The sequence below is a fragment of the Cervus canadensis genome, chromosome 27, assembly GCF_019320065.1.
Source record: "Cervus canadensis isolate Bull #8, Minnesota chromosome 27, ASM1932006v1, whole genome shotgun sequence".
Lineage (NCBI taxonomy): Eukaryota > Metazoa > Chordata > Mammalia > Artiodactyla > Cervidae > Cervus > Cervus canadensis.
In genome coordinates, this window is record NC_057412.1 from 9,258,433 (window position 1) to 9,271,425 (window position 12,993).

The 12,993-nt window shown below is 43.3% G+C and overlaps 1 protein-coding gene across 7 annotated transcripts in view; it reads left to right on the forward strand.

Annotated features, from left to right (window-relative positions):
- LOC122428625 (amyloid beta precursor protein) overlaps window positions 1–12,993 on the forward strand; it is a 287,533-nt gene that overhangs the window by 172,044 nt on the left and 102,496 nt on the right. For 2 of the 7 annotated variants that reach the window (XM_043448647.1, XM_043448646.1), the window contains exons 7-8: window positions 3,852–4,019; window positions 6,632–6,688. The exons of 2 other annotated variants lie outside the window; for them this stretch is intronic. In XM_043448647.1, the coding sequence (XP_043304582.1) occupies window positions 3,852–4,019; window positions 6,632–6,688 (225 nt within the window). The remainder of the gene's footprint in view (window positions 1–3,851; window positions 4,020–6,631; window positions 6,689–12,993) is intronic. 3 more of the 7 variants (XM_043448648.1, XM_043448649.1, XM_043448650.1) reach the window with 2 other exon arrangements.

A 12,993-nucleotide genomic window follows, 5' to 3' on the forward strand; every position in this document is an offset into this window, starting at 1 on the left:
CTAGAAGGGAATTTAAAGAACAGTTTCTAAAACTGAAGTTTGTAGCCCTTCAGGGAACTTACTCTGAAACGGTAAGCGATTCAGGGAAAGAGACAAGATTAGAATTCTAAGGCAGACTGAGCCACAAACATTCCTCTTATATGTTTCTTAATGTGAGTTTTTTTGATCCGTGTACAGTTTTTGGAGGTAATCATAGATTTACATGCAGCGAAGGAATCAATAGGAAGACGTAATTAATAGTCTTCACCCAGTTTTCCCCATTTAGCAGTGTCACAACTATGAACTTGACATTGATCACTTAACATTTCTTCAATCCAAATGTGTTGCTCCTTCCAATCACTCTCTTGGGAAAGTGATTGGCCATCTCCTTTATACTTATTGACACCCTGCGTAAAAGCATTACATAATACTTCCCCAGGGCAGAGCCCATGCCTACCCCTCACTCTCTCCCAGACTAAGCAAAGGTTCTCTTTTCATTTACATGGACAATTCTTTTGTAAAGAGGAGGGTTAGACCTAAGGTCAGAGATCATCACTTGTGTGCCCTACAGTAGAGTAGAAATGATGAGTGAGACAAAAAGTGATCCATTCCACTCGAGTCCCCTCTGAAATCAGCTCTACTGCTCTAGGAAGGTGATGTTCTAGTCACTGCCAGAAAGAAAGGAGAAGGAGGGAAAAGCCAGTCTCACGTCTTACAATTGAGAGAGAGAATTAACATCCAGGAGTGGAGCCAGCGGATGGCTGTGGTTTGCAGGGATCCCACACTTGAACGACATGTGGCTTCTAGCTCTGCAGCCCAGATTCTCCTTGTCAGTAACTCAGAGGTGATCAGACCGCACCTACACCAAAACTAACTTAACCCTTTGTATTAGAATGATAGTTCCATAACTGGGGGGAGAAACCAAATTGCCAAGTGGATGGAATGCTTGTGTCAACAGGCTGGCAGGTTTTTATCATATAGCAGAGAGCTAACTACAACACCTCATGGCTTGGCAAGCATGGACTGTGAAAGGAGCTGTACCAAATGAAATGACCTGACTGATAGGTGACCCTGAACTTGATACTCCTGGAGTCCGATGTTTCCATCCTAAAACCATCCAGAGAGAGCCAGAATCACCTCAGATATCTGTTACCCAGGGCCTGCAGAGATCCTGACACTTGGCTTCTGGGCCAGTGCTCACTCCCCTGCCTGCTCTGCTGACATCATCAGGATGGCAGCAGCTTCCCATCTTGCTGCCACCCATTTCCTTTGACTAGAAGGAGCAGTGAGTGGTGTGTAGAGAGAAGTAAAGCAGGAGTTCTTTTAGGTCAACATGGTAGATCTTTGAGTAATTGATGAGGATCAGTTTGTTGAATAATGCGAAAATGAAAGTTGCTTAGTCGTGTCCTACTCTTTGTGACCCCATGGACTATAGTCCCCATGGAATTCTCCAGGCCAGAATCCTGGAGTGGATAGCTTTTCCCTTCTCCAGGAGATTTTCCCAACCCAAGAATTGAGCCCAGGCCTATTGCAGGCGGATTCTTTACCAGCTGAGCCAGCAGGGAAGCCCAAGAGTACTGGAGTGGGTAGCCTATCATTTCTCAGCAGATCTTCCCGACCCAGGAATCGAACCTGGCTCTCCAGCATTGCAGGCCAATTCTTTACTGACTGAGCTATCAGGGATGTTAATAAGCATCTCTGCATTATGCATGAAAGTGTGAAAAGTGTTAGTTGCTCAGTTGTGTGTGACTCTTTGTGGTCCCATGGACTGTAGCCCACCAGGCTCCTCTGTCGATGGAATTCTCCGGGCAAGAATACTGGAGTGGGTTCCCATGCTTTTCTCCAAGGCATCTTCCCGACACAGGGCTTGAACCTGGGTCTCCTGCATTGCAGGCAGATTCTTTACTGTTGTGCATGGCTTTTATCTTTTAGAAGAAGGGTGCTTCCCCCTGACATGTTAATAAAACTAAGATAAGAAGACATCTGAGTGTGCTAAGGTGTCAGCAAGCTCTCCATAAGCCTAGCTAGGTGGGGCACAAACTGGGTTGGAAAATTGTTTTTATTTCTAACAAAAAAGGAGGTAGAGCTCAAATTCTAATTGCAGTAACTTTACAAATAGAATCGGACAGGTTGCTACACTTTCAGTCAGCCAGGGATTATGAACCTGATTCAGGGGAGGGTGACAAGTCTTGTTAGCAGGTAAGCTGTATAATGTAAAAAACAGTGTTGGATTTGTATTAACAAATTGTGGTTTGCCTATATTCTATTGTATGAAATTATTTTTGCCAAGGTACAAATTCATCTTTAATTAGACTTAACATAATCAACTCTAAGTCATATTCACAGGTTTTATATATGTTTTCAAATATAGTCAGTGAACAGGCTGACTTTCTCTCTCTCTGAAAACTAGACCACATTCAAAATACGTGTAATTTGAATTAGGACAGTCAAGGCAGTCAGTTATTCAAGAAAAACAATCAGGTGTTTGCACAAGGTTAAACTTTTTGCCATCATTACCAGATACAACAATCCTTTCACCTTTAAAGTTGAAGTTATTTTCAAAGAGAAGTCATGAAGAATTGTTTTGACGTGCAGACAATGTTTCAGTTCAGTTCAGTCACTCAGTCATGTCCGACTCTTTGCGACCCCATGAATCGCAGCATGCCAGGCCTCCCTGTCCATCACCAACTCCCGGAGTTTACTCAGACTCATGTCCATCAAGTCGGTGATGCCATCCAGCCATCTCATCCTCTGTCGTCTGCTTCTCCTCCTGCCCCCAATCCCTCCCAGCATCAGGGTCTTTTCCAATGAGTCAACTCTTCGCATGAGGTGGCCAAAGTATTGGAGTTTCAGCTTCAGCATCAGTCCTACCAATGAACACCCAGGACTGATCTCCTTCAGGATGGACTGGTTGGATCTCCTTGCTGTCCAAGGGACTCTCAAGAGTCTTCTCCAACATCAGGACTTTAGGGAATGGCAAACCCACTCTAGTATTCTTGCCTGGAAAATCCCATGGACAGCGAAGCCTGGTGCAGGCTACAGTCCATGAGGTCTGCAAAGAGTTGGACACGACTGAGCGACTTTACTTTTCACTTTCACCAGGACTTCAGAATTACTTCGGAAACAAAGCATCACAGGCTCCTTGGGTTTAATCAGTGTAGCTCCTCAGTACTAATAAAAAAGACTCCAGCTACAGGTGAACAGAGCTTTTGGCTGCCTTTGGATGACTATCCAGTGCCTAGACAGCATATTAAAAAGCAGAGACATTACTTTGCCAACAAAGGTCCGTCTAGTCAAGGCCATGGTTTTTCCAGTGGTCATGTATGGATGTGCGAGTTGGACTGTGAAGAAAGCTGAGCACTGAAAAATTGATGCTTTTGAACTGTGGTGTTGGAGAAGACTCTTGAGAGTCCCTTAGACTGCAAGGAGATCCAACCAGTCCATCCTACAGGAAATCAGTCCAGTACTCTGGCCACCTCATGTGAAGAGTTGACTCATTGGAAAAGACCCTGATGCTGGGAGGGATTGGGGGCAGGAGGAGAAGGGGACGACAGAGGATGAGATGGCTGGATGGCATCACCGACTCCATGGACATGAGTTTGAGTAAACTCCGGGAGTTGGTGATGGACAGGGAGGCCTGGCGTCCTGCGATTCATGGGGTTGCAAAGAGTCGGACACGACTGAGCGACTGAACTGAACTGAAAGTCCTAGTAGGTCGTTACTCAGTTCCTCGGGAAATGTTGGGCAGATGCCCCGGGTTGCATTTGGGAACCCCGGGAGGACTAACGCGTAAGCAGAATAAACGCGTGCGCGCGAACGGCGAGCCATACCTTTTCTTGCTAAATGTGGTTCCCCACGTCTCCTCTGATTAGAGGTGTGCTCTGAACAAGCCGAGACGGGGCCATGCCGAGCAATGATCTCCCGCTGGTACTTTGATGTGACTGAAGGGAAGTGCGCCCCCTTCTTTTACGGCGGATGTGGCGGCAACCGAAACAACTTTGACACGGAGGAGTACTGCATGGCCGTGTGTGGCAGCGTCAGTAAGTGGACCTCCCTCCAGCCTGGCCGCCTTTTTCGTCTTTTCTCGCCACTGACTCTGCTCTCTGTAACCGACTGGTTTTCCTGGTTCTCGCGAAGGGGGCGTGGGGGCGGGGTGTGTTGCTCCCACTAACCTCGTTTCTGTCGAGTTCTCTAATCGCCGGGCACGTTCCATCCTGGGCACACATCTCCGTCTTTCTCGAATCAAAAGCATGGCCGTGGGTGTGTATCTCGCACTAGCTGTGGCGCCTCCCGTCTTGCGATCTCGAGGGTCTCTGGAGGGCTTCTCTTTTGAGCCAAGCTGGAGTTGCCCTTGTGTCTTCTCCGCTGTTTCTGCCAGTGTATCCCTGCGTTTGTCCGTGTATCTTTGTGTTCAGCTCTCTGCATGTGTGCTCCACGTGCAGATGAGGGCTTCCACCGGCAGCCCGGCTGATGGCGCTGCCCGCCCCCCACCCCTTGCATTGGCAAGCTGTGTTGCCTGGGCTGAGCTTCGTCTCATAACACGTGATGTTTATGGAGGGAACCGGATTGAGTGGAGGGCATGCACATCTGATGCCAGAGGGTAGAGATGACCCAGTGGTCCCTAAGCTCACACAGGGATATTTGCAACGTGGAGTTTTCATGTCTTCTCTTGGAAATAGAAGGAAGAAAACTCCTGACTTAGCATTAGAAATGTTCTATGACATAAGACTCAGGAAATACAATTTGCCAAGTCTTTTTCTCTTCCTCTTTAAGTTTTTCATAACTCAGGGGACTAAATAAATGAAGTCATGATGACTTATATGCAAGTTGATACCATTTCCACAGAGGTAGTTTTCTGGAGGTAACAGACCAAACATGTGGGACCTCTGTTCTTCTTAACAGCCTTCCACATTAAATTCCCTATCTACCTACCTACCTATCTACCTACCCTCTATCTATCCATCTATCTACTTATGTATCTATTTACCTATCTTATCTGTCTATCTATCTACCTATGTATCTATCTATACATATCTATCTTATCTGTCTACCTGTGTATCTTCTCTCTCTATCCACCTATGTAGCTACCTATGTATGTATCTATCTTTCTATTCCATGAGGAGAGAGTGTGATCTACTCAAGGAATATTACTCAACTTGATAAAGTAAAAGTGAAACTCAGTAAGTGTGCATTTCTCTTTTGAGAGACTCCTGCCTTTTTTGCATGGTTCTGGAGAGGGTGACAGCCACCATTTCCTGCATACGATTCCCAGGGATGATATAAATTGTTTCCCAGTGTGATCATAGAATTACGCTAAACAACAAAGGGCCTGCACCATCAAGACCTTGTCTTGTGAAGTCCAGTATAAGTGGAATCTACTGGAAAAGTTCCTGTTGGTCTCTTGTGTGAGAGATGCCGCCCCTTCTACTCGCTGTGAGAACCAGTGTAGGACCTGGTAGCTCTGAAGGCTTCTTTTCTGGCTCTGAAGGGAAGACTGTGGCTTCCAGCTCAGAAGACTCCTTTGTTCAGTTTCAAACAAAAAAGTTAATTAGGTCAGGTAACCTGGAGGACGGTGGTGGGTTCTGTTGCCTGGAGCCTCATGAACAGAGGACTTTCGTTACAGTGATTCTAACTGGTTTCCCTGCGGGGGGGAGACTTCCTGGCAGATATCCAACTTTTTCCCCCCTTTCCCTGGGGTGTATTTACGTTTTGGAATATAAATATATACATTATACATACAATAAGAAGGAGGGTTTTAAAAATTATTAATAGTTGAGAATTTGCTTCAAGAATTAAAAGGTATCAGGAATTCCCTGGCAGTCCAGTTGTTAAGACTCTGAGCTTCCATTGAAGGGGGCACATGTTTGATCCCTGGTTAGGGAACTAAGATCCCACGTACTGCAGGTGTCGCCAAAAAAATTAGAAATTATGTGCTCCCCCCTACCCTCAAAAACACCCTACTATTACCTTCAAAGCACACCATCTCCATTTGGTTATTTTGAGTTAACTCAGACTGGGAGCCAGAGCCATGGGCATCACAGATCAGATGGAATCTTGGGATGGCACGTTCTTTGCCAAGAAATTTGCAAAAGATAAATGCTCCCAACAAAGGTATAATGGACAAGCAGTCAGTAGTTAGTTTCAAAGGAGACGGGTTATAGAGTAATAATGTCAAGAAAGCAAACAAGAGTGGCTGAAAGTCAGTCAGAAGAGTGGACAAAAAGGACTGTAAGTAGACAGTAAAGGCCTCAACAAATAGCCAGAGCTGAGGGCCAGGGCTGCCGTTAGAATGGTGAAATGAATGGAGATACCATGAAGAAAGGGTGGGTGGGAACTGCTGATGCTGACACTAAGCAGGTAGATGGGAGCAAGAAATGCTTCCACGGGGTACTGGGATGTACTATCAGAGACAGAATATCCACAGCCCATGATGTTCTTGTGGACATATATCTTATGTTTGTATATTTACTTTGGTTCCATGTTATTTAGTGCTATGGCCCAAACTCAGGATATTTGTTTCATTTTTGTTTTTAAGTCAATGTTTTTGTTTCTGCTTTTTCCTTTGGTCAGTAGAATCATGTCATTGAGTTTCATCCGTCATTCCCATGTTTCTGTTTTTGTTTTTAGTTATATTCTCTTATTTTCTCCATAGTGTCCCACAGTTTACTCAAGACCACCCAGGAACCTCTTCCCCAAGATCCTGTTAAACGTATGTTGTCATTCACTCGACGGAAGGGAGGAGGGAGAAGTATATTGCATGGCTGGATTGTAGCTCCAGCATCCTCACCTTTGCATGGTTTTGTGTTTCTTGAACACCTATCTTTTAACAAAAATGTTTATTTCCATTGCCTTGCTTGTAATTCCATCTGATTTTGCCAGGTAACTTGCAGTGTCAGGCTAAGAGCTTTGACCTGGCTTTTGCTATTTCTAATCAGTTTCCTCTTTATTTCATATGGTTTTATAAAATACTGTTTATACAGCCTTGTTTTGTGTTTTATTTGGCATCACTATTTTACTTCCTAAAGCTCACAAGATGCTATGATTTAGCAAGAGCCCGTGTGTATAAGTGACTCATTTAAGCATTTAATGTGCATGCGTTGTACTAACTATGTGGACTAATACGTATGCAGAGGGTTCAAGTATGTGTGTTTACAGACAGCTGTTAGGCTTTAGGAAGTGAACGGTCACTTCTAGAATTCAAGACTTCTCCTTCCCCTCCCTGAATACACCACTAGTGGGAAAGACGTGCCCAACTTCTGATTTCATCATTAAGATGCAGAGAAAGCACTTTATAAAGAAATGCTGTGTCAACCTGCCTTATAATATCAGTGCATTGTGATGATTTCAGTTGGCCTACCTGTTTAGCTTTGTTTAAAACATGTGGTGTCAAATACATAATCACTCATTTAAAATTTGGATCATATCCCAAAACAAATTCATCCAACATTAGGTTAGGTTGATAGAAACCACTGATGCTTGTGGTTGGTGGAGGGAAAGACACAGTTGGGGTTGTAGCTTGGATACAGTGAAAATTAGCATTTGTCTTTATCATCCTGAAAAAAATCTAGTCTCACAATTGATGAAGCTAATGATCTTGTCTTTAAAAAGACAAATTTTAGTTGAAAGTATGGCAAGTGGCTAGACATAGAAGGATGAGGAAAGACTATAGATTTTTTTTTTAAACTATAGATTTTGTATTGTGAGATTGAGAGTACATTGAGCTGCAAGGAGTGTTGCATTTTATAAGGCATTTTTCTTAGATCATCTCTTTTCTTGGGAATTTTGTGTCCATTTTCGTCATTTCCTTTGTGCATACAAGAAAAAATATGAAGCTTTAGGAACTCGGTGACTTGTCCCCAGCCATCATAGCGTCACAGGTGGCAGGCCCAGGTTTAAACCTAAATGGTACTGTGGCTGTGACCTGTGCTCCAAATGGCCAGCCGTTTCTGACAGTTTGCTAGGTTAGCAAATTACATTTGAAGTTCAGAACCACATTTTAAGAGTACAGAAAATTGTGGGAAATGGCTGACAAATATTAAAATCGTTTTTTCCTAAATGCCATGAATGCAGCCTGCATCAATAAATTTAATCTTTCCCACCCTTTTACAAAAGCAGTCATTATTTTTACTTTAAGCTTCACTTTTTATCACTTTAAGCATATAAAAAATAATCTTTTTCTATTTTTATTCATTACTGGGAATGAGCATCATCGTTCAATAAATTTCTTTTCATGGAGTACTTGTTTTCTCAACTCTTCGCAGCAGACATTGGCAATCTGTTGTCATTTTCTCTTTCCCAGTCATTTTTTCCATCTACTTGTAATGTGTTTGGGATCCTAACACCTTTCCTTTCTAGGAGGGTGAGGTAATTTGGGCAGCTATATTTTCTTGTCTACCTACAGAGGCTGTTCAGTCATTGAAAGTGAAGGGTTTTGTAGTGCTTGTGTGAAGAGCCGGGAGAAAGCATATAATTTCTAGTTATTTATAGCCTGCACAGCTCCGCGCTCTTATTTATAGCAAAGCTGTACATTTGAATTGAAAAACTCATGGTCATCTGGAGGTCAAATGCAGTTAGCAGGCTGGAGTTAGAGAAAATGCACCAAACTGAGAAAGGTGGACAGGCCCGTTTGATTCGACAGCTGAGGCCTGCTGCTCTTGGCCGCTTCACCAACCTGGGGCCAATCGGAGGACATCACGGTTCACAAAGGTGGGTGGTCTTCTAGGTTTCCCAGTCCGAGTTGCTGCTAGTCAAATAATAAGTGTGAAGCGAGCTAGAAAAAGCTCTTCAGTTAAACTGATAAGACGATTGCTTGTGTGGAGAAAAAGTGTGATGGTCTTCATTATGAATACAGTCATTTTCTTATCAAGACTTCCTGTTATTATAATTAGGCATTCCTAGATTTGAAATTTTTGTCATAAAAACCATTTTTGAACACTGCAATTTTAAGAGAAACTTGATGATTTTTTGGGTTTTGTTATCATAGATGAGCATCTGAACCCTACCTAGAGGTACTTCCCTGCTGGTCCAGTGGTTAAACAGCCACCTTGCAGTGCAGGGGGTGTGGGTTTGATGCCTGGTCTGGGAACTAAGATGCCACATGCAGTGGGCAATTAATTCTGCATGCCAAAACTAGAAAGAGCCTGCACACCATAGTGAAGACCCAATGCAGGCAGAAAATAAAGAAAAAAATGCAATATGTTTTTAAAAATCATAAACTACAAGTAGAGAGGGTAGAGAACTGAGGCTAAGAACTTTCATTTGACTCATAAATCTATGGATTTGAATCCTTTAAAAAATCCCTTTCCCATTTGGGATTAAAAATCTTATGAAACCTGGGTTTTGTGGGTTAAGGATGATGCCACGGTTTCACATTCACTTAGCCCAGTGCAGTGTTTATGAACAATAAAATTTCTGCCTAAATATTTATTGATAAGTTTATGTTTCAAACATGAGAGTATGATCTTTTTTTCCCCTAGTGTTCTTTTCATCAGACTGCATCTCAAAAGGCAAGCAGATGCTTTTACTCTCAAAGAGTATCATGCCAATTTCTGGTCAGCCAGCTGCACCAAAGGGTCTGGCCAAAGGGAATGACCCATGACTCATCTTTGGCCCCTTCCCCACAGTGCGGTTGAGACACAAATGACATCTAACTCAAGGTCTTTCAACCTCAACACGGTTGACATTTGGGGTCATTTAATTCATTGTGGGTGCTGTCCTGTGGTTAGAGGATGTTTAGCAGCATCCCTGGCCTCTACCTGTGAGATGGCAGTGACACCAGCCCCACTGTGATAACTAATAATGTCTCTAGATCTCGCCACATGTGCCCTGGGGAGGACAAAATGCCACCCCATTGAGAACCCCTGATCTTAGACTAGTACTTTGCCCACATCTGATTTCAGACATAACCAGGCTGGTGGAAACAGGTAAACCTTCCATAGACTTGAGGGCATTGCTGAAGTGTCAGAATGTCAGAAGCCTGCAGTTCTCAACGATGTTTATGAAATCAGTTTGTTAGCCCACTGTCCTAGCTCTCCGTATTTGCAGGTTAAGGGAGAAGTTGGTCTTCCCAGCTGGCTCAGTGGTAAAGAATCTGCATGCAGTGCAGGAGACACGGGAGATGCGGGTTCGATCCCTGAGGGTTGGGAAGATCCCCTGGAGGAGGGCATGGCAACCCACTCCAGTATTCTTGCCTGACTAATCCCTTGGACAGACGAGCCTGGTGGGCTGTAGTCTGTAGGGTCACAAAGAGTCAGACACAACTAAAGTGACTGACCACACACATGTGCAAGGGAAAGGTCACAGTTGCTCTTCTGAGTTTTCTACCTCAGTGTAAGCACTGCTGGAGAAGCAAAGAATAAACCAGCAAACCCCTGGGTTGGAGGTGTGCGTGATTTACCTCTTCTGTTTCATCTTGGTTTCATAGAATCCCAACTTACACTAGAGAAGGGCCATCTGTAGAGAGGCCATGTGGCCTTGCTACACAGATTACTTGACATCTAAGCTGCATTTTGGAATAGTGTTCATGGCCATAGAGTCTGTGCAGAGGTTTAGGTCAGACCTCATGCAGGATTGGGGGAGAGGAAAAGATTGATTTCTAGGCACATCAGAATGATCCAGAGAGCACAGAATAGACTACTACACTTCCAGAGACTATAAAAGGAATTGGAACATATCAGATAAGGCCAAACCACTGTCCCCAAACTCTGAGGTTATTGCCTTAGGCACTTACTGTGTGGCCTTTGAATAGAAGGTGCTATCTTAGTCCCAGCTTTGCAGTGCCCTGTCATAACGCCAAGGCCATCTCATCTTTGGCCAGACTTACATTGTTCTTAACCGTTCTTGTTCTTCTGATTGTGAAAGAGCAAGTATTAGTTCCTGTTAGCATATTCTCTAATACTAATGGAACTCTGATGTTTTTTATGAAACTGCCAAGCATTATTAAAAACAATTAAAAGCATTAAAAGACACAATGGTGCATTAAATTATGTGTCACATCAGTGCCAATAAATTCTGTTCCATTGACAAGTATGAGAAGCCACATCTTTGGTATCCAGAAATTGTTAGGATAAAAGCAATGCTTCTTTCCACCAAACTATCACAGTGAAAAACCCTAAGATTGAAAACAATTGATTTGCTCAGCAAACCAGCATTTTAAAAAAAAATCTCATTTACTAAGAATAGTAAAGTGCAAAGTGCAAGTCGCTCAGTTGTGTCCGACTCTTTGCAACCCCATGGACTATACAGTCCATGGAATTCTCCAGGCCAGAATAACTGGAGTGGGTAGCCTTTCCCTTCTCCAGGGGATCTTCCCAATTTCCCTTCTCCAGGGGATCTTCCCAACCCAGGGGTCAAACCCAGGTCTCCTGCATTGCAGGTGGATTCTTTACCAGCTGAGCCACAAGGGAAGCCCAAGAATACTGGAGTGGGTAGCCTATCCCTTCTCCAGCAGATCTTCCTGACCCAGGAATCAAACCAGGGTCTCCTGCATTGCAAGTGGATTCTTTACCAACTGAGCCATCAGGGAAGCATTATATGTGTGCTCTCTCTTCCTTAGCTCTTTCCAAAGAAGAAGTGGATAGCTTAACAAGAGTCAGCAGTGGGGAAAAGGGATTGCTGTATTTAAAATGAGTAATCAGCAAGGACCTGCCCTATAGCACGAGGAAGTCTGCTCAATGTTATGTGACCCCCCGGATGGGAGGGGAGTTTGGCGGAGAATGGATACATGGATATATTTGACTGAGTCCCTTTGCCATCCACCTGAACTGTCATAACATTTTTCATTGGCTACACCACAATATAAAATGAAAAGTTTGATAAATAAATAAAATAAAAATTATGTACATTATGTTCCATCACAAACATCATACAAATTAACCTCTAAGTGATGTGAAAATAGTATATAGTATGTTATGTGTATTTTACCATAATAAAAGCTGTATGAAATTCAGAAAATAAAGAAGTCAGCAAATATTTTCTGTAAAAGGCCAGCAAGTCAATATTTTAGGTTGTCCAGGCAAATGGTCTCTGTTATAAGTACTCAACTTGGCAGTAATAGGTGAGAGCATTCTCAGACAATAGGTAAATGAATTGATACAGCTGTGTTCCAGTAAAACTTTATTTAGCAAAAGAGACCAGCAGGCCCACCCCTGGTTTAATCAGTCTGTTAAGCCTGGGACATGTTGCTGCTAACTCTAATTTCGAGGGACACCAGCAAAGTTAACCCAATACTTGCCTTCAATAAGTTGACAGTTTTATCAGTATGATGAGACTTAAGTATGTGCCAGAATTAAATAAACTAAAATGCACAAATGAAGGGAAGGATTGCTGTGAGAGGCTGATGTAGACTGAAACTAGTTTTATCCTGAAGACCTCCATAGAGGTTAAGAATTCTATCGGCTGTCACGGCTGTGTGCATCAAACTCAGCCGTGTCAGACTCTTGGCCACCCCATGGACTGTAGCCCACCAGGCTCCTCTGTCCATGGGATTTTCCAGGCAGGAATGCTGGAGCGGGTTGCCATTTCCTCCTCCAGGATCTTCCTGACCCAGGGATCGACAGTCTCAATGGAAGTGGACAATACTGAAGATCTTGACTTTTTGAACTCATCTACCCAGCATCACGTGACTGTGGCAGGTCATCCCTTTATGGTCCACCGTGAATAAAACGGAGCCTAGCTCTGACAAGCTGACAAAAATACAGTAATTGAAGCTTAAGATATCCTGAATGCCAGTGAATGTTGCTGTGACTTCACACATGGTTTTCAGATTCAGACTTGAATTTGCTCTTACGTTTTGGTGCATTGCACTAAGTAGGATGTAGATATTAATAAAAATCATACCAGCATTCACCTCAGTTCACATATTTGACAAAATTCCCCCATCAGGACATGTCCATAAGGCATAAAAAAGAAATGAAGCTTGACTAGAGTAAACACAACATAGATAACGTTTTTATTACCCTCTGTCCACACAATGCATTGATAACCTGCCAACTATGACTGCACTGACTATAAAAT